This window comes from Phocoena sinus, chromosome 2 (assembly GCF_008692025.1).
Source record: "Phocoena sinus isolate mPhoSin1 chromosome 2, mPhoSin1.pri, whole genome shotgun sequence".
NCBI lineage: Eukaryota > Metazoa > Chordata > Mammalia > Artiodactyla > Phocoenidae > Phocoena > Phocoena sinus.
The window spans coordinates 36,650,918-36,672,617 of record NC_045764.1 but is presented as its reverse complement, the minus strand read 5'-3'; the positions used below and the strand labels follow the sequence as shown (position 1 = coordinate 36,672,617).

The following is a 21,700-nucleotide window of genomic DNA, read 5'->3' as shown; positions in this document are numbered from 1 at the left end:
TGGAGGGATGAGAAGGGGCCAGGTATTGGGAGGGAGTTGGAGAAACTTGGATTTTACCTCCAAGGCCAGAGAGAGCCATTGAAGGATTTAAACCAGGAAGTGTCAAGTTTGGATTCACATTGTGGAAACCCAGAAGAGACAGACAGGAAAGACGGGAGAAGGAGATGTTCAGGACCGCGTTCCATATGGGAGAAGATGAAGTGCTGGAGGATGGAAGGGGGTGGATCTGAGAAATCTTCGAGAAGCCACACCAGCCAGACTTGGGAGCTGATCACCTGTGCAGGATGAAGGAGGCCCTGGAATCCAGGATGCCTCAGGGTTCTGCTTGGACCACGGGGCTGTGTGATGCTGCCCGCCAGAGCCAGGGAACAGGGGTGGAGGAGGGGATCTCAGCAGGGAGGCGGATGGTGAGCTGTTTTGGACAGTGTGTTGGAGGTAACCGCTGCCAAGCCCTCCAGGAGGAGAAGAGGTTTCCCAGGGGTGCTTGGAGAACGAATTGAGAGGTGGTTCACGGATGGAAACCTGGGGACCAGCCACACGGAAGGAACTAGAGAGGAAGAGGAGTCCTGAGACAGCCTGAGAAGGCGTGCAGGTGGGGGCAGCAGCAGGACACCAGGAGCAGAGTCGGTGCAGAAGCCCAGGGAGCGAAGGGTTTCAAGAAGGAGGGGAAGATCACCAGCATCTCTGCGATAAGCGGACCAGCGGGCCAAGGATGGAGCAGTGTCCGTGGGATTTAGGGACAAGGAAGTCATGGTGACTTAGGGTGGACTTGCAAAAGCTGGATGGAGAACAGGAGGAGAGGCAGTGTAGACGGTAAGTCTAGACAGCTCTTGTGAGAAATTTTTAAATGAGAACTGGGCGGGAATATTAAAGGAAGGCTGTGGCAGTGTCAAGGAAGGGGGTGTGTTTGTGAAGGGAGACACTTTGACTGTGTTTATGAACTGAGGCAGGGAGTTTGTAGAAAGAAGGGGAAGAGTGAGGAGGTGGAGATGACTGGTGGAGCAAGGTCCCCTGGGCACGGGGAAGGAGGGGTCCAGGGCCCAGGCGGAGGTGCAGATCCTCACAGCTGGAGGCTCAATTTGGCTTGGCAGGTGGGAGATCGACAGGGGAGGTGGGTGTGGATGCAGAGGCCTTCATGGGGACTACACAGGGGAGAGGACATGGAGGCATGACAGCAGGGGCCCCAGTCTTCATGATGAAATCAAAAGCAGGATGCCCTGCTGCGATGGGGCTGGTTCATGGCCCTGGCAGCTTCCTCCTCGAGATGTCGGACACCGCGAAGTCTTCCTTTGGCAGGAGCTGAGCAGGGCCGTCTTGGTTCCCCTTGTGTCCACCTTCACTCAGACTCAGATTTGTTTCTCTTGAAGAAATGATTGAATTCCTTCTAGCAGATAATGGAAATGACCTACCATATCCTATTTCCACTTTTGTCTTGGCTGTCAGGAACTCAGTCTCAATCATTAAATCCTCCATTACTTTCTCCATGTTTGGGATTTTGATTCCCTCCAGCTCTTTGATATCTTTATTGTATCACGTCTTCTATGGCAAGGCTCTTCACGTACTTCCTGAAGTAGGTGTGGTAGAGAAATGAAGCTCATGCTCTCAGCACTTAGTCTGAGCCATAGCAATGGCTTCCTGGCCTTAGGTGGGCTTTCTCCATGGATGCAAAGATAACACTGGAGGCTGACTGACAGGGAGGGCCTCAGCGTCCCCAATCTCAGAAGAGTGTACCTCTTGCCCATATTTCCAGCCAAGTCCCTGGAGGCCTTTGATGGGCCTAGCTCGGGTCATGTGCCCATCCCTGGGCCCAGGGGATGCTGTGGTCTCCCACCCCTGAAGTGGGTCAGACACCGCGGGACCACATGGGCTAAGAGTAGGGAGGGGTGCCCAAAAGGAACAGAAAATCCTATCACTGGAGAGGTGAATGGATCCTAGAAGGATGAAAATACTTCCTAATACATGTCTCTCCCGTGTCCTTCCTCGAGGACTTGTCCATACAGCCCTCTCTCCTACACGACGTGCCAGTTCCTGCTGGCCACAGACAGACCCAGGTTGGAATTCCAGTCCAATTTCCTCCCTGTGTGAGTCACTTCACTTCTCATCTCTAAATGGGGATCACCACAGTACCGACCCATGAAATGGGTGTGAGGAGTAATTCTGGCAGTGCTATATATAAATCGTGCTGACCTTGGTGCCTGTCTCCCACCAGCTCCCCCTCCTTTGACTTCCCGCAGCCCTATGCCTGCATCCCTGGCGCTGCCCTGCAGAGCCTCACCTGTGTGCTTCTAACTAACCCCCATACAGGTGTCCCAGCCCACAAACTTCTGCATCAGAGAAGAGTAACTTTATTTTTCATAACTTGACTTATGGAAAATAAAGTTTCTATTTCAATTTCATTGTTCCAAGTGAGGGATAGGAACTGAACGTCTGTCAGTTTGGAATATGCCTTCACCTCTTTCCTCAGGAGTCCCTGGGGGTGATTATCCACAATCAATCAGTTCTCAAGGGTCTGCTAACCTGTCCACTTCCCCAACTGGTCCTGGGTTCTCTGCCGCTGCAAGTAGCCATGGAGACACCCCCATCTCCATCGTGGGCCTGTTCTGGCCTCCTTTCTGTCTGAGCCACTCATAGAGATCATTTCCTCTGCTTCGGTGCCTGCTGAGGTGTGTGGAACCTCAGAAGCCTTCTGCCTGCCCACACATTCCATGCGTATTCCTCTCTGTGACATTTTGCTGCCTCCCTGGGGCAGGACGCCTTTGCTTGCAATGCCACAAATATGCCTGGGCTTTTGCCACCTCCCCTGGCTCAGAGTCCTCTTCTCTGGGACCCACGGGTATCCTCTAACTAGTCTGGCAGCACAGGGGGAGGGGGAGGGGGAGGGATTACACTTATTCAAAATGTTCCATCCCACATTTTTTATCCGATGGAAAGGTTATAAGTCCTTTCCGTTCTTCAAGGGCTCTGGCTCTTGAAATTCATAAGCCAGGGAGAGATAGTTCCCCTCTGCTATCTGCTATCATATTCCTCTCTTGAGGTATAGCACAGACTGGCTTAGCTGCTCAGATGGGGAGAAGGGCAAAGGGGGAAAAGTAAATTCCAGGAAGAAAAATGGTCACTGATGAATATTCAGAACGGGATCCTGACACACAAGTGAATGCCTTCCTGGAGCCACTGACTTATCCACCTCCGTCCTCCTCGAAACCTAATGTGGCTCTGGAACATAGCAGGCGCTCCGTTGATGCTCAGAGATTCATGCTGTCTTGCCTCCTCCTTAAACATCTCCCTCAGCACTTTGGTCAGCACTGTATAGTTTGCAAAGCCCTTCTACACACATTCTGTCAATTAACTTCATAATGACCCTCTGACAAAATAGAGGCAATGGTGCTCATTTCCAGATGAAGAAACTAAGGCTCAGAGAGCTCTGGCTGGAGTAAGGTGGAGCTGGAGGATAGGGCTGCGGGGTCCTGCAGATGCCAGTGTCATTATGGATGACCCCGGCTCTGTTTCATCCTCCACCTACTCCCAGCATTTGCTGCCTTCCTGCTGATGGCCTGCCTCCTGGATTTCCAGAGGGCCCTGGCATTGTTTGTCCTCACCTGTGTGGACCTCGTCTTCCTGGCCCACAGCCTGCTGAAGAGGCTGCTGGGGCCGAAGCTGCTGAGGTGTGTCAAGCCTCTGGGGCATCCCGGCCTGAACCTCTGGTTTAAGAGGTAAGTGAGGCCCCAGGGGAGTATGGGGGTGGACAGGCACATTGGCAGAGGGCCTCTGAGTCACCTGCGGGGTCACAGCCAGGGCTGGGTGGGGAGGTCCTTTGTCCTTGTCGCACCAGAGGGCTCCTGGGCCATGGGGAGCACATGTTACTTGCCTGCCTCCTGGGAGCCCCGGAGCAGGTGTTGCTGGGTGGCTTCAGAGGCATCTTTGTGCCATCTTTGTGGCATTTTGCCAGTTCCCACCTGAGTCTCTGCTCCAGTTAAAACAGGTGACTATGATACCTGAGGACAGGAATCAACAGTTTCCTAAATTCAGATATCCCAGCCCATTTAAGCAGGGAGGGCCCATATCAGTGCCTCCTATCAGATCACCTGGAGCATGCGTGAGACATACAGCTGCAGGGGACCACCCCTGGAGTCTGATTCAGCAGTCTGAATTGAGGTCCAGGAATCAATATTTTTTTTAACTTTTTATTTTATATTGGAGTATAGTTGATTAACAATGCTATGATAGTTTCAGGTGTACAGCAAAGTGATTCAGTTAAACATATACATGTATCTATTCTTATTGAAATCCTTTTCCCTTTAGTTAATGCTTTTAGTTAGCCACCAGGGGATTCTGATGTAGCCGGCCATGTTCCTGAACAACAGTTTGGGATCCCCTGGTTTTTAAACTGGATTCCTTAGAGCTCTGGAAACCTTGGAGGTACCACAGGGCAGGTGAGGGAGATTGGAGAGGGGAACATCAGACACCCTGCCTCCCAGTCTCCATTTCAACCAGACAGCTCTATTCTATTTGTTTTATAAACAGGTTTGCAAAAAAAAAAAATTTAGCTGGAAAAAAATGTTTCTATGGCTTAAAAAAGGTACTCTTTTCTGTTGATGAAGAAACTGGTGCCCAAAGATAATCAATAACTAAGCCAGGCAGGTGCAGGGCATAATGGTGTTTCCCAAAGTAAGACCCCCATACCACAGCAAAATGCTTTGAGCCAGCCTATAAACAAAGTTTTAGTTTTATTTATACATAGATTTGTTTTTACATTTGCCTTCTCTTTATTAAATAGATTTATAAAAGGATTTATTTTTACAGTCATCTTCTGTTTATGACAAATCACTGATACTGGTTTTCCATTTGAGGTATTGTTATAAAGTTACCGTTAAAAAAATATACGCAGGGGCTTCCCTGGTGGCGCAGTGGTTGAGAGTCCGCCTGCCAATGCAGGGGACACCGGTTCCTGCCCCGGTCCGGGAAGATCCCACATGCCACGGAGCGGATGGGCCCGTGAGCCATGGCCGCTGAGCCTGCGCTCCGCAACGGGAGAGGCCACAACAGTGAGAGGCCCGCATACCGCAAAAAAAAAAAAAAAAAAAAAAAAATATACGCAGGTAGGGAGTTCCCTGGTGGTCTAGTGGTTAGGATTTGGCGCTTTCACCGCCATGGCCCCAGGTTCAGTCCCCAGTTGGGGAACTGAGATCCCGCAAGCTGCGTGGCATGGCCGAGGCAAAAAAGAGAAATACATGCAGATAAACTAGACTGTATAAAAACTAAAATTTTTTGATTCAGAGGACACCATCAACAAAGTGAAAAGACAACCCACAGAATGGGAGAAAATATTTGTAAATTATATACCAAAAAAAAAAAAAAATCACAACAAGATACCACTTCCCATCTACTAGGATGGCTATAACAAAAAAGATAAATGATAGCAAGAGTGGGCAAAGATGCAAAAAAATTTGAAACCCTCATAACACTCCTAAAAGAAATGTAAGACGATGCAGCTGCAATAGAAGACAATGTCAGTTCCTCAAAATATTATACATGGAGTTACCATACCCAGTACTTCCACTCTTAGGTATATACCTAAGAGAAATGAAAACATATATCCAAAAACTTATATGCAAGTGTTCATAGCATCATTATTCATAATAGCCAAAGTGGAAACAACCCAAATGCCCATCAACCATTAAATGGCTGAATAAATTGTGTCTATACATATAATGGAATATTATTTGGCCATAAAAAGAAGGTAGTACTGATAAATGCTACAATAATGACAAAGCTTGAAAACATTATGCTAAGTAAAAGACACCAGTCACAAAGAACCATATACTGTAGGATTCCATTTATATGAAATGTCCAGAATAGGAAAATCTATAGAGACAGAGAGTAGAGTAGTGATTTTTTAAAAATATTTATTATTTATTTATTTGGTTGTGCCGGGTCTTAGTTGCGGGAGGTGTGCTCCTTAGTTGCGGCTCATGGGCTCCTTAGTTGTGGCATATGAACTCTTAGTTGCTCATGCATGTGGGATCTAGTTCCCTGACCAGGGATTGAACCCGGGTCCCCCATATTGGGAGCTCGGAGTCTTAACCACTGCACCACCAGGGAAGTGCTGATTAGTGACTGACTAGGGCTGGAGGGGGATGGGAAGATGGAGGTGGTGAGTAGAGGTGTGGGGTTTCTCTTTGGGCTGATGAAAATGTTCTAAAGTTGATTGCAGTGATGGTTGTACAACCCTGTGAATATACTAAAAACCATTGAACCATACTCTTTTTTTTTTAATTAATTAATTAATTTTCATTTTTGGCTGCGTTGGGTCTTTGTTGCTGCACCCAGGCTTTCTCTCTAGTTGCAGCGAGCAGGGGCCACTCTTCGTTGCGGTGTTCAGGCTTCTCATTGCGGTGGCTTCTCTTGTTGCAGAGCATGGGCTCTAGGTGCATGGGCTTCAGTAGTTGTGGCATGCGGGCTTCAGTAGTTGTGGCTCGTGGGCTCTAGAGCGCAGGCTCAGTAGCTGTGGCACACAAGCTTAGTTGCTCCGCGGCCTGTGGGATCTTCCTGGACCAGGGCTCAAACCCGTGTCCCCTGCATTGGCAGGCAGATTCTTAACCACTGCGCCACCAGGGAAGCCCTGAACCATACTCTTTAAATGGGAAAATGGTATAGTATGTGAATTTTGTCTCAATAAACTGTTTTTAAAATACATGCATTTGATTTCGGCTTCCAAAATCAGGTCAAGATGGAGTAACAGAGACCAGGTTTATCCTCTCGCTTGAAGCAACTAAAAAACCAGAACAAATAGTATATGGCTCTTAAGAAACTGGGCATCAGGCAACAATGGACAGTGATCCTTGAGAAATAGGAAACAAATGAAATGAGCTCTATGAGCGCCCCAACTTACTGCATTGAGGGGGTTTCCAGGCCACAGTGCAGGAAAGGGGCATTAAGGTGGGGCCAGTAGATTTCCTGAGTTGAAAAGACAGAGCTTGGACTTCAGGAAAGCCAAGGTGGCTAGAGTTCACAATGCAGTGTATCTGCTCCCGGGATCTGCAGAGGGCTCTCCTCCAGTATTCAACTGAGTTCTGATCAGTGAATGCGTGTGAGGAAACTATGCAAGGCCTAGAAAAGAACCACTGAAAAGGATTAGAGAACAGTGCCCAGAGATCTCACAGGGTCAGGAATAGTGTTTGCTCTCAAAAGTCAGAGTGGAAAACCTCATAATTCACCAGATATTGTTTAGAGTACTAAGAAAGATCTTGGGTCAGTAATAGGGGAAAATTAACCACAGAATAAACCCTGCCCAGGCTCTACCTAACAAATTTTTTAAAAACTTGAAAGAGTCAAACAGAGCATCAGTTAACCATGGCACATTAAGTAGGCAAACAGACAAGTAATTGAAATCTCCAAAGGAGAAGGAGGGAAGAAAAAATACTTGAAGAAATTATATCCAAGAAATTCCAAATCTGATGAAAATTATAAACCCAGACATCCAAGAAACTCTACAAACCTACAGCACAAGAAACATGAAGAAAACCACACCAAAGCACATCATAATCAGAGAAAGCATTTGACAAAATTCCACTCCCGTTTCTGATAAAAATTCTGAGCAAGCTAGGAATAGAAGGGAACGTCCCCAATCTGATAAAGACCAGCTACCAAAAATCTACAGCTAACCTCATACTTAACTGGGAAAGACTGAGTGCTTACCCACTGAAATCAAGAACAAGGTAGGAATGTCCATTCTCACCACTTTTATTCAGCATTGTACTGGAGGTTCTAGCTTGTGCAGTCGGGTAGGAAAAAGAAATAAAAGGCATGTAGATTAGAAAGGAAGAAGTCTTTATTCACAGACAACAGGATTGTCTACATAGAAAATCCTATGGAATCTACAAAATAACTAGTATAACTAATAAGTGAGTTTAGCAAGTTTGAAGGATACAAGCTCAACATACAAAAAACAAAAGTATTTCAATATACTAACAACAAACAATCATAAATTAAAATTATAAATGTTATTTAGAATAGCATAAAACATATGTGATACTTAAGGATAAATCTGACAGAAGACCTGCAAACCTGTTCATGGAAAACTACAAAACATTGCTGAGAGAAATTAAAGACAAATAAATGGAGCAAAATACCAAGTTCATGGATTGAAAGAGTCAATATTTTTAATATATCAATTCTCCTCAAATTAATCTATAGATTCTAAGAGTATTCAATCAAAATTGTAGCAGGCTTTTGGGATAGGAATCAAAACATGATTCTAGAATTCATATGGAAATGTGAAGAACCTAGAATAACCAAGACGACTTTGAAAAAGATGAACAAAGTTGATGAATTTACACTACCTGTCTTTAAGACTTATAAAGCTACAGTAATCAAGACAATGTGGTATTGGCATCAAGACAGACAAACAGATCAATGGAATAGAATAGAGAGTACAGAAATAGACCTACATATATATAACCAATTGGTTTTTGACAGGGGTGCTAAGACAATTCAGTGAAGAAATAATAATCATCTCAACAAATTCCTCTAGAACAATAGGATATCCATATGTAGAATAAGAAGGAGGAGAAGAATAGGAGGAGGAGAGAGAAACAAAGGAACTTTGATCCATGCCTCAAATTATATTAAAAAATTAACTGAAAATAGATCATAAACCTAAATGTAAAGACTGAAATTATAAAACTACTATAAGAAAACGTAGGAGAAAATCTTTGTGACCTTGAGTTAAGTAAACTTTTTAGATACAGAACCAAAATCACAATCCATTTTTTAAATGATAAATTAAACTTCATCAGAATATAGGACTTTTGCTCTTCAAAAAGACTTGGTTAAGAGAATAAAAACATAAGCTATGATTAGGAGAAAAGCTTTGAAAGTCATATACCTGACAAAGGACTTGCATCCAGAATGTATTAAGAACTCTCAAAACTCAATAATAAGAAAACCCAGTTTAAGGGTGGGCTCAATATTTTAACAGATGTTTAGTTAAAGAAGATATATAAGTGGCAAATAAACACATGGAAAAATGCTCAACATCATTAGTCATTAGGGAAATGCAAATTAAAACCACAAAGAGATACTGCTATATGTCTGCTAGAATGACTAGAATTCAAATGATTAACCATACCAACCATGTTGGCAAAGATGTGGAGGAACTGGAACGTTTACATACTGCTGGTGGGAATGGAAAAATGTACAATGACTTTGGAAAACAGTTTGGCAGTCTCCTAAAAAGTTAGATCTACCATATGAGTCACCCATTCCACTTATAGTATTTACCCAAGAGAAAAGAAAGCGTACGTCCACATAAAGACTTGCACATGAATGTTTGAATGTTCATAGCAGCTTTATCCGCAATAGCCCCAAACTGGAAACAACCTAAATGTGCATCAACAGGTGAATGTATAAGCCAACTGTGGTATATCCACACAATGGAATACTACTCAGCAATACAAAGAAATGAATGCATGCAAAAACGTGGATGAATCTCAAAATAAAATAATTACACTAAGTGAAAGAAGTCAGACAAAAAAAGTATGTACGGTATGATTCCATTCCTATGAAATCCTAGAAATTGCAAACTCATCTAGTGACAGAAAACAGATCATTTGCTGCCTGGGGATGAGGGAAGGAATTACAAAGGAGTATGAAGAAGCTTTTGAGGGCGATGGATATAATACGCTCACTGTGATACTGATGATGGTTTCATGGTGTATACATATGTCGAAACTACCAAATTATACACTTTCAACATGTTCTATTTATTATGTCAATCATACCTCTAATACCAGGCGGGGAAGGGTGGAGGGAAGGGATAGTTAGGGAGTTTGGGATTGACATGTACACACTGCTATATTTAAAAAGGATAACCAACAAGGAGCTACTGCAGAGCACAGGGAACTCTGCTCAATGTTATGTGGCAGCCTGGATGGAAGGGGAGTCTGGGGGAGAAAGGATACATGTATATGTACGGCTGAGTCGATCTGCTGTGCACCTGAAACTATCACATTGTTAATCGGCTCTACGCCAATATAAAATAAACAGTGAAAAAAATCATATCTCTAATAAGGCTATTAAAAACAACCCCCTTCCAAAAAAAAATAAAACCCCAAACATGCGTTTCAGTTTTTATAAAATGAGTTAACTTCAAGGAAAATAGTACAGGTGGCACAGAGACAGGGCAGAGATCGTGCCAATGGAACTGGGATGATAGGAGTTTGGGAAACACACCAAAAATAAACAGTCAACTCTGGGGTTAGCCTGATGGATTTCAGGTCCTGGGTCCTCCTCTTACCGGCTGGTGACCGTGTACAGAACTAGTTAAGGGAATAGATTTGCTGCCACAGTGCCTGGGCTACGATCTCAGCTTTGCTACTTTCTAGATGGGGAGCTGTGGGGAAGTCATTTAAATTCCTGGGCCTCCGTTTCTTCATCTCTAAGATGAGGACAGTTACTGGAAGTCTCTCAGCACCCAGCGTAGTTCCTGGCACATAATAGGTGCTCAGTGAACCTTATCTGTGGTTATAGTACCCAGTGAGTTGAAGACTGGGTCGGGGCTAGACCTTGAACACCCAGTACCCAGACCTGGGCTCTTGAACGTTTCAGGCTGCCTCCTGGACAAGCAGATCCCAGCCCCAGGGAGGGAGGTGTTGCTGTAAAAGTTGCATCCAGCCCTATGTCTCAGGTGCTCAACTCGGCATTCCAGACTGACACTACTGCTTCTGGGCTTTGGGGGAGCAGAGCCCATGGTCCATGGTGCTGAGTTCTGACCCACACAGGCCCCACCTCACCCTGGCAAGGTCAGAGGCTGGGCTGAGCTGAGCATCATTGCAGCTTTGAGAATTCCTGCCTCTTGATGGAGCCATGTGCTTGGCACCATGCTAAGCTGAGTACACACATCCTCTGATTTAGTCCTCTCAGCAACCTTGAGAAATGGGGTGTCTTTGGCTTTGTTTACCCAATGAGGAAACTAGACTCAGAGAGGCTCTGTGGCCTGTCTGAGGTTACACAGCGTTCTCTCTCTGCCCTCACCAGCCCTGAGTACCCTTTCTCTGGGGCCCTGGGTGCTGTTGTGTGGGGGTGAGGAGATGCTGACAGTGATGACTTTCTGCCTCTCTCCTGCAGGGAGCCCTTTCTAGCCCTTGCTGCTTTCCTGGCCCTGATCCTATGGCCGGCTCTGGACACCTCTCAGCGGCCTGAGCAGCTGGTGTCCGGAGGAATCTGCATGTTCATCAGCCTCCTCTTTGCCTTCTCCAAGCATCACCGCGCAGTGAGTGCTTAGCCATCAGGTCCAGAGTGGGCGGCAGCCCCTTCTCTCTCTGATATCAGGTCCCCCCCGCCACCATTTCACAGTGTGGTTAACACCTTCCCCCAGACTCCAGCCAAGCCTCCCAGAGATCCTGATGCACACCTGGGTGTAGGGATCACTGCTAAGGAGTCATTAAATGCTGAGAGGTAGCAGCAGCCCTTAGGAGTCCAGCTCCCTTCTGTGGGGGTGGGGAGAGTGCACTGAGGGAGAGAGTGGGGTCAGAGTGGCTGGGAGCCCTGACTATATAGGAGGGATGGGGGAGGATCCAGACAGACAAAAGTTACATGGAAGCCGGACACTGATGCCACAACTCCAGCTCCACCTACCCTGTGATGACCCAGGACCAAGTACCATGGCACACTCCTTGGTTAGATCTTGCTCTACCCCTGCCCACTTCCCAGGCACATTGCTGCCAAGTGTGGCCTATTCTGAACTTCATGGGGAATGTAACCATTGGCAACTGGCCCAGAGCTCTGGCTGGGTCCAGCCCTCATCCTACAGACTGGCCAAATCTCCCATAGCCCCTCAGCAGTGCTGTGCCCTCTACCCTCACCCAACTGTTCCCTGTGGATCTCCCGAGGAGCTGAACTCACCAGGACCTTTCTATCGGGTGGCAGGTATCCTGGTGGGCTGTGTCCTGGGGTCTTGTACTACAGTTTGCACTTGGACTTTTCGTCATCAGAACAGAACCAGGATTTATTGCATTTCAGTGGCTGGGCGACCAGATCCAGGTGTGTACATGGGGTGCAGTTGCCCAGGGCATGTTGGGTTTCCAGGGAATGGAGGAGAAGCCTCTCTGCTGGAGGGAGGTGGGCTGTGAGGACATAGAGAGGGACTGTGACCAGGATGGTGGGTGTGTATGGGGCCCCAGACCAGCTGGGCAGCTGGGGGCTGAGCATTGCAGCTGCTCCTTCTCTCAGGCCTGGTGCCACCTGCCCAGACAGAGCAGTCCTTTCAGAGGCTGGGTCTGATGTGGAAGAGAGTCTCAAAACAGGTAGGTTCCTTGTGGGAAAGCCCACAAGGCATGTGGCCCTCAGTGGTCATAACAAAAGGAACTTAGAATAGTCAAAAGTGCTTTAAAAATTGCAAATGATTTACTTTGTATGTGTATATGTGTGTTTAAAAATAATATTCAGGGCTTCCCTGGTGGCGCAGTGGTTGAGAGTCCGCCTGCCGATGCAGGGGACACGGGTTCGTGCCCCGGTCTGGGAGGATCCCGCATGCCGCGGAGCGGCTGGGCCCGTGGGCCATGGCTGCTGAGCCTGCGCGTCCGGAGCCTGTGCTCCGCAGCGGGAGGGGCCACCACAGTGAGAGGCCCGCATACCTCAAAAAAAAAAAAAAAAAAAAAAAAAAAAAAAAAAAAAAAATATTCATTTTGGGCTTCCCTGGTGGCACAGTGGTTGAGAGTCCGCCTGTCGATGCAGGGGACACGGGTTCGTGCCCCGGTCTGGGAAGATCCCACATGCCGTGGAGCGGCTGGGCCTGCGCATCCGGAGCCTGTGCTCCACAACGGGAGAGGCCACAGCAGTGAGAGGCCCGCGTACCACCAAAAAAAAAAAAAAATCATTTTGTTGTTGTGCAGGGTCTTAGTTGCAGCACCTTTAGTTATGGCATGCAGACTTCTTAGTTGCAGCATGCAGACTCTTAGTTGCGGCATGCAAACTCTTAGTGCACCATGTGGGATCTAGTTTCCTGACCGGGGATTGAACCCGGGTCGCCTGCATTGGGAGCGTGGAACCTTACCCACTGGACCACCAGGGAAGTCCCATGATTTACTTTTTAAAATATACATTATCAAGGACACAAGGTTGATCCTATACTCACCCCTCTCTCACCATCTCAAATTTCTATGTGCTCTCTACAGGGAGAAGGAGGGCACGCCAAGGGTATCTGCATGGGTGTCGTGCAGGAAAAGACAGTGGCTGCTCTGGGTACACCCCTCATTTGATAGATGAGAGCACTGAGGCCTGGACAACTGAAGTGACTTGGCCCTGCAGTCACAGTGCTTGTTCTGGTCCTAAATACAGGTCTCTTGTAGAAGCATAGCCAGATTGCAACACCAAGGCCAGGAGCCCGGGATGGTGACATCGGTGGGGAGGGGAGTGAGCAGACACAGCGGGCACCACCTTTGACATCCTTCTCCAGGCAGCTCACTGTTTGCTTCCTCCTTTGTCTCTTCTTTATCGTTCTTGTCCTAACAACTCTCATCTCTGAGTATTTCTTTACAATTTATTGAAAATGTGTCTCTTCTGGAGGACGTGCTTGGAAGGAGCAGGTGCCCATGAGTGTGGCTTTAATGACACACATGGTGCCCTGGCCCCTGTAAAGCCCACGACCTGGGCGGAACTAGTCCTGCAGCCTCCATGTTTTGTTTTCTCCTTTCAGATCTTCCTGAGCTACAGGTCCAGCTTCTTGTCTGGGGAGGCTCTGGTCAAGGATGCCTTTGCATTTCAGGTCAGCTTGACTCTTGGCCCGTAAAGCCTTTAACAGCCTCTGCCCTCCCGCTCCAGCCCAGGTGGAGGGGGAGGGCTCCGGCAGGCAGAGCCTTGCTACTGGAAGCTAATGAGGCTTAAGCCTCGGGGTCCTGAGAGGGGCCCCAGCAATGCACTCACCTGGGGGTATGTTTTCAGTATATTTTGTAAAACTTGCAAAAGTAAGATATATCTGTATTCTTTTCCAAAAAATAAATGAATCCCCAAATCATAGAATTGCTGGGAGGCTGAGGACAAGAAGAGAGGGTGAGGACATGGGGATAGCACCTGCTATAACCTTAGCCCCTGACATGCTGCAGGGACCTAGAACTGTAAAGGACAGTTTCCAGGAACGCTTACGCTCCAAAGATCCTCTCAGGGTACTCCTCCTTCAAGACCCCTCACAGGTTACCTCTGCCAGGAAGCCTGCCCTTATTAGTCCAGCTGCAAGCTCTAAGTCGCTCCTCTGGACTCTCCTAGACCTACAGTCCCTCCCTCCTTCTTTCCCTCTTTCCTTCCCTCCTTCTAACAAAAATGTATTGTGTGCCTTCTGCAGTGCAAAATATTATAGGGGAAATTGAGATAAAGACTGAAAGACTTTATTGTGTACTGGTAGAGCCCTAACTGTAATTTAAAACAAGGCAGGCTGTGCCGAGTATGCGATGGTGTGACTGCTTCACTGTTCCGGGGTGCAACTGTGGTTATATTTCTTCTTTCCCCAACTGACCGCCCAAGCACCCAAGTGCCTCCTTTAGTAAGATCTCGAGGGTAGCTCCTCTGCCTGCCTCACATCCACATTGTCTCAGGACCCTGCGGCTGCTCCAGGCTTAAGTTCTACTTCCAAATGCCAGGTAGAGAGAGACGGAGACGTGGGCCCCACTTACCCAGTAGCTGGCCCCAGTTTCTGCCCTGTTACCATAGCAGCACAGATGGGAGTTGGTGCTGCCCACTCCAGCACGTCCTGGACCACAGTAACCATGGGGCTGCCGTGCAGGATCCCACGCGTAGGTTCCAGAGATTTCTGCTTTTCGCCATTACTCAGCCATCGTTCCCAGAGCCTCCCCACCCTGCTTGGGGGTGTTGGGACCCAGAGGCTTCCAGCCCAAGCCATGGGTTTGGCATGGACTTCTGGGTGTCAAGCCAGTTCACGAGTCCAGACACCTCCAGCCCACCCCCAACCCTGAATCATGGTGAGGTCCTCCGGGAGCTTTGGTCTCTGTTTGCGCCAGCAGCTCTCTGGGAAACATCCACTCCATCTAAGGGGTTCCAATAATGTCAGCCCTAGGAGGAAATGGGGAGGGACCAGGTTCCTGTCCTCTCAGGACAAATTTGTCCATCATGTTTTTCTGAGATCACTTCAGTGTAGGGAGAGGATCACTTCTGTGTAGGCCTCTGTCAGCCCCTCCAAAGGTTCCCTAACACCATTCTTGTAGGGCAGAGGCGGGCAAGGGCTGCTCCCTTTACATTTGCATTTCCAAGTAGGGGCCACCAAGGTTTCAGGGAAAAGCAGTGAAGTCCTGCTCCAGGGTGACTTCTTTTGTCCACCAGACAGAGAAACAGCGGCGGTGGCTTCTCACACTTTACAAGGCAAACTACAACACTCTGTGATTCGACCTCCCCAGGCAGCCAGGTTCCAGTGTAACTGGCACAAAGGAAAGTGTCTGGGGAGTCCATTTAGGGAGACATTTTAAAAAATAAGGACAGTGAGGATGTCCCCTTAAGGAAGTGGCATTTGAATTGGAGCCTTAGGACAGGAAAAAATTGGAGGCACAGAGATAGTCAGGAAGAAGAAATGGCTGGGCAAAGGCGTGGAGGTGAGAAAGTTCTGGGCTGTCTAAGGTACAGGGCGTAGTTCAGTTCGACGGGCATGTAAGCTATTTGAAGGAAAGGATGGATTGGAGGATAAACTACAAGTGTGGTGGGGCTGTCTCTTGAAGAGTCTTAAATGCCAGGCTGAGGCGCCTGGATTTGGTCCCCAGGAAATGAGGAGCTATTGAAGACTTTTGAGCAGGGAGGGACTTGATTGGAGCTTTGGGACAGTTGTGATTTCAATAGTAGGTAGGAAGGGTTGTAGCCAGGATGCTTGGAAAAAGGGACCAGTGGGGAGGCTGCCTCACACCCAGGTGATGACTCCGGGACCACCAGACTGCCACAGTCCAGAAGAGAGGTCACCGTGGGGAACGAAGTGGGGGTGTGCGGCTGAGAGACCTGCTCTATGAAGCTCATCACTTAGCTCCACCCATTGCAGCTGTTACTTTTAGCTGTTTGAGGACAAAGCCTGGGTCTTACTCATTCTGGTGTCGGTTAACTGACCCTGAGCCCTGCAAAGCCCTGTCCAGTGCCTGGTACACTGCTTTTTGCTGAATGAATGAGATGGATAAATGATGGTTCTTCTGTGCAAGTGGGAAGTCTCTCTGCCTGCTGGGAACGTCTGGCTCTTTGAGGCCCTGGCTATGGGTTGGGCTCCCACACAGCCAGCCTCCCCCTGGCTGGGCCACCGTTCCCATGACTGTGTGGTCCTGAGCAGCTTGTCCTTTGGCCCAAAACCAGGGTTGAGCTCTTCTTTCTCCAAACCTCCCCAGCAGAGGCCAGAGCTTCCCAACCTTCTAGAGCCAAAAGCTACACACAGGCTTTGCAGCAAGATCCAGGGCCCCTAGAAACAATTTTGTCCCCCTCTGACCTGAGATTCTGGTGGAACAGTGAAGAAAAGCTTAGGGAGAAGGAAGTCATAGTAACAGCTACTAGTTATGGAGCAAGGACTCTATGCCAGGCACTCACTTCACCTTTACAACCCTATGGGGAAAAGAATATCATTATCCCCTTTTTTCAGGTGAGGAGACTGAGGCTCAGAGTGGTTGTTGCTTGTGCAAAGCTCATAAAGCTGGAGAGGATTGGAATCAAGATTGGAATAAGCCCGCTGCTCTTGCTTATTCACTTCTGTGCCTTGATATCAGAGCCCTTTCCTTGGTAGACAGTGGTAACGAAGGGGTCTCAGACCTTGGATCTTTGTTTTTCCCTTGGTTTAGAAGAAAACAGTATATCTTTGGTTCATTTGGTTGAAAGGGACAGAAACCCATTTGAAACTTGCTTTAAAGGGAGGAGAGAGGGAGGACTGTTTCTTGGCTCACAAACTGGAAGGCAAGGTAGAACTGGTGCCAGCTGGAACCAGGGCCCCAGAGCTGCCAGGCTCAAGGCCCTCAGCCTTGAATCTCTGCTCATCCCAGGGTATTAGCTTCATTCTTTCATACCAGATCTTCTCCTGGCCCCCAGCAACACCAGATACTCATTCTTACATGCATGTCACCCAGCACGGGGGAAATTCTTCTCTGCCTGCTCAAGTTAAAAAATCCCAGGGTGGGTTTTGGATTGGTCTACCTTGGGTCATGTGACCATTCTTGACCCAATCGCTAAGGCCAGGGCAGGGGATACTGAAGTTGGAGTGACCGGAGTCTCATGTTCCCACCCAAAGCCAGGGAGTCAGTTGCTCTGACTGAGTGGAAGCCACCCTCTGAAACTCACCATTTGAAGGATTATTGCCTAGGACAGGCAGGTACTATTAACCCCCCATTATAGAAAACAAGGCAGACAGCTCCCTGTAGGACCTGGATTAGCTCTGTTTTCAGGGTGCCCTTCTATTCTAGGTGAGCATCTGTGGCCTAGTATAGGAGCAGAGCACACGTGGCAGATAGCATACCTGCCTGGGAGAAACAGCAATGGCATGGACCCTTTGATCTGGAGTCCCTCCCAGCTGTAACGTGGGGCCGCATTTGGGAGTCTAGGCTATACTTCCTGATCGGGGTGCTTAGCTCCTGAGTTCATTGGTTGTAAACGACAGAAACACAGCTCAAATTGATTTAAACCAAAAGATTAAACAGAAAACAAACAAACAGAAAGATTAATTCTGATAACTGAGAAATCCAGAGGCTTCAGGTCCTGCTGGATCCAGGTATGCAGCATCACCTGGGATTTGCCTTGCTTATATCCTGGTTCTGTGTTCTTAGACTTGGCTTTAGTCTTAGTATTGGATAGGCTCTCTTGAGGTTGTGATAAATAGGTACCAGGCTTACATCCTACCAACTTAGCAACCCTAGCAGAGAGAGAGAGGCTGTTTTCCACTAGTTCCAGCAGGAAATCCAAGAGTAAGCTCTTTTTAGCCTGGCTTGGGGTATATGCCATCCTTGAACTGTAGCCAGGGAAGATACCTCACTTTGATGGGCCAAACCTGGAGCCTCTGGGCTGAGAGTAGAGGAGAGGTGGTTTCCTAAAGGAAAGTCAATTTTTTTACCAAAAGAAGTGAGGGAAGGGGCATCCAAGCAGCTGCCGTCCACCAGAGCCACCACTCAACTTCTCTCCCAGTTCAGCAAAGAAAGTATCACCTGGCTTGCTGCTCTGTCCATCCCCTCGCCAGTGTTAGCTGTGTGTCTCTCCTCCCTTTCTAGAAGAATATGTACACACCTGCTACTTGCATCTCTCCCCGAATCACCCTTCAGAACCATGCATTCATAGACCGTTGGGCTAGGAGGGAGCTCATTGATCTTTGGGCCTCCTGTTTATATTACAGATGGTCAAACCATGCCCCAGAGAGGAGCAGTGACTTGGGCATAACTGTGCAGTGAGTTAAGGTAGAGGCAGGGCTAGAACCAGGTTGTTGGACTTCAATTAAGCGATGTTTTCTTCCTCATACTCTAAGTAGAAGTCAGTGACATCAGGTATCCCTTCCAAATACAAAAAGCATCCCTAATAACAACAATGATAAATTTAAAACCAGTTAATAGCTGCTAAAGACTTTGAGATTGGCTGTTCAGTCAAGAGAATAAAAACAGGAGAGGTGAGTTTATCATTAACCAGGCTTAGCATTTCCTAGTCAAACGCCAACTATTCCCTGGCCCCAGGGAGGCCCTGTCCTCCTCTGCACAAATTCCTGGCCAGTGTATTATTAGCCAGTGGTCTCCTTAGCAAAGGCGTGTGGGAATGAGGGAGGACTTAAGACAAATACTCCATGGCCACAGAACTCCCTTTCTCAACAAGATTTACTAATCACAAAGTTTCATTCACACCCTGCGCCCCTGCCTATCTCTCTCTCTCTCTCTCACACACACACAGACACACACACTTGCCGAGCGTGGGGCTTATCCTCAAGCTGGGGGTAACTTTGCTAGTGCTGAGTCGAATGGAAGACTCAAGAGTTTTCTTTCCGTCCTTTCCATGAGTCATGTGGCCCTAGTCCAAGGTCTTTGGCCCATGTCAGCCTGGGGAAATCTCTGAGCTCACTCAGGTTTTCAGAATCCAAGCTGCTTCCTGCTGGGCCACGGTCCAGCTCATTGCTCCTCCAGGAAGCTGAATCTCCCTGGGACTCCTTCAGCCCTCAGTGTCCTCTGGCACGGTCGACGTGGCAGCCACCTCCTGGCTGTATGGTCTCAATTAGTCATTCCACCTTGGCTCCATCTCCCTTCTAGTAACTTTCCACCCACATGATCGCCTCCCCCCCACACTCCCACACCTTCCTGGGTCTGGCCGACCTGGGAGCACATGTTCACTCGCTCACTTGTTCCTTCGCTATCACTCCAGCCTCTGGAACACGCACCCACTCACGAAGCTCAGCAGTGCTGATGAAATGTTCTCCCCAAGGAACCCCTAGGCAGAAAGTGTTTTCATCTCCCAAGGGATTCAGGGTGTCTGCCTGATGCAGCCTCTGCAGTCCCCAGTGGTCATCAGCGCCAAATTTGGCCAGAAAAAAACACATCAAGTAAGAGAAGAACTGACAGGTGCCATTGGATTTAGCCATTAAGGGGTCACTGGTAGCTGTAGTGAGCGTGATTTCCAGAGGAGGGAATGGAAGGGAAGTGGAGACGGGGTGGGTGCTGAAAGGAGGGGGATGGGATGATGGAACTGGAGAGATCTTATGAGAATGTGGCATCTGCAGAGGCCTCTGAAGGAGACTTTGACAGGCAGAGATAGACAGGCATGGGGGCAGACTGGTGAGGTCATTCTGGGTGAAGGGAATGGCATAAGCAGGAAATCAGGAGACATGCGCAGCTTATGTGGCCTTGGAGTAAGTCCCTTCCTCCTTCTGCAAGGTCGGTGGACATTGCAGCAGTGTCCTCCGAGGAATTTTCCAGCTTTGGGTATTTTTGTTTACTGCGGCCTGGGGCTAGTGACAGGGCTTAGGCCTTGGGGGCTGGGGGTTTGGGAGCTGTTGGGACAGCCTTAGGAGGGCGTCAGCAGCCCTGGCTCAACTCCCTCCATAGAGAGGAAGCGGCAGGACCAGGCCCTGAGTGGGTTTAGCCCTGCCTTCAGAGCCTGTTTCCTGGGAAGAAGATGGCGTCTGCTTGGAGAGTCTGGTCTAGACTCTACAGCAGTGGTTCTTAGAGTGTGGTGTCCACATACCAGCAGCATCGGGAAAGGACAAACTCTCAGGTGCACCCCAGATCTACTGAATCTAAAACTCTGGGGGTGGGGCTCAGAATGTGCATTTCTGACAAATTCTCAGGTGATGCTGCTGGTCAGGGACCACCCTTTGGGAACCACTGGCTTAGAGGCGCTATACTTTCCTTTTCCCTTGAGTAAGGGTGAGTGCTGGTACTAGCAGGACCGGCCTGCTCTGAGTTTCCACAAAGTGGTAGTCAGGACTTACTCGAGGCTGCTACACCCTGGGCTGAGGCTCTGCCTGGGAGGGGATGCCTCCCCTGAAGACAAAGAAATGAGGTTCCAGGACTGGCACTAGGGCAAACCTCCTCAGGGTCATGGTAGGTCCTTGGCAACCTGCTTAGTGGTTGTCTCTTTGCAGGTGTGTAACCTTGGGCAGGTAACCAACATCTCACAGCCTCAGTGTCCCCACTGTGAAGTGGATTTACACTGACCTCAGTTGCTTTGAGGATCCGTGAGTCACCACACGTTGTGTACCTGGCTCCTAGCAGGACTGCATAGTGCACGAGCGGTAGGAATTAATGGCACTTTCCTCCCTCTTCCCACAGCCAGCTGCCTGCCCTGTCTTCCGCCATCTCACATGCTACAGGGCCCAAGGGTATTTCCTGGACTGTCAGATCATATTGGCCTCAGGGCCCTTATTTAGTATTAAATGTCCCAGCTTCTCTTCCACCAAAGATCCCCATCTCCCAGCTAGAAAATGTCTCTTGGTTGCTGCCAGGAGAAAGTCCCAATTCTGCAGTCGGGTTCCGCTGCCCCAGGCCCTCTCCTTGCTGGTCTGAGCCATCTGTGCTAACCTGCCAGGCTGCCGAGTGGTCCCTCGTGTGATAAATTGAACAGGCAGTCTAGACAGTACGTGATCCTCTCTGCATTTTTCTCCCAGGGAGAACAGGATGCTGTCACCACCCTTGTGTCAGGGGGTGTGTCCAGCACCAGGCGGCCATGGGGAGTCACAAGGCAGGAAGAGCGTTGCTCCACCCAGTGCCTGCGTTCCCTGTCAGGTGACACTCCCATGCAGTGAAGCTGGTGACAGGGATGTCAAGTGGAGCAGATCCAGACAGAACGCGCGGCATTCATCTGGGACGGGAAAGGGAAAACAACCTCAGCAGGCCTTGTTTCTCTTCTCCAGGGGAGCTGCCTAGGCAGAGTCTCTGTTCTCATCAGGGACCACTCTGTAGTCCCGATTCATTTTGAACCAGAGCTTGAACTTGATTGCTCTACACTCTCCTTCTGAACAATGAAAACAACTCTTCCTCCACCCCTCACCCCTCTCGGCAGCCCCTCTTCCTTCCAGCACAGCTAAGCTTCTCCTGTTGTCTCTATACTTCCTCATGTCCCACTCCCTCCTTGGTTCACTGATACCCAGCCTCTGTGCCCATCCCTCCTGACACTGCTCTCACCTAGGTCACCAGGGAGCCCTGAATCGCTAGGTGCCAAGCATCCATCTCAGTCCTTACTGAGTTCTCTGATGCATCTGGCACAGCTGATGGACCAT

General features: G+C 48.6%; 1 protein-coding gene across 1 annotated transcript in view; it reads left to right on the top strand.

The window, feature by feature from the left end:
- The window catches only part of SLC28A1 (solute carrier family 28 member 1), a 62,269-nt gene that overhangs the window by 8,469 nt on the left and 32,100 nt on the right, over positions 1 to 21,700 (top strand). Inside the window, 4 exon segments of the mRNA XM_032621680.1 lie at positions 3,527 to 3,710; positions 11,125 to 11,269; positions 11,926 to 12,039; positions 13,694 to 13,762. Coding sequence (XP_032477571.1) covers positions 3,527 to 3,710; positions 11,125 to 11,269; positions 11,926 to 12,039; positions 13,694 to 13,762 — 512 coding nt within the window.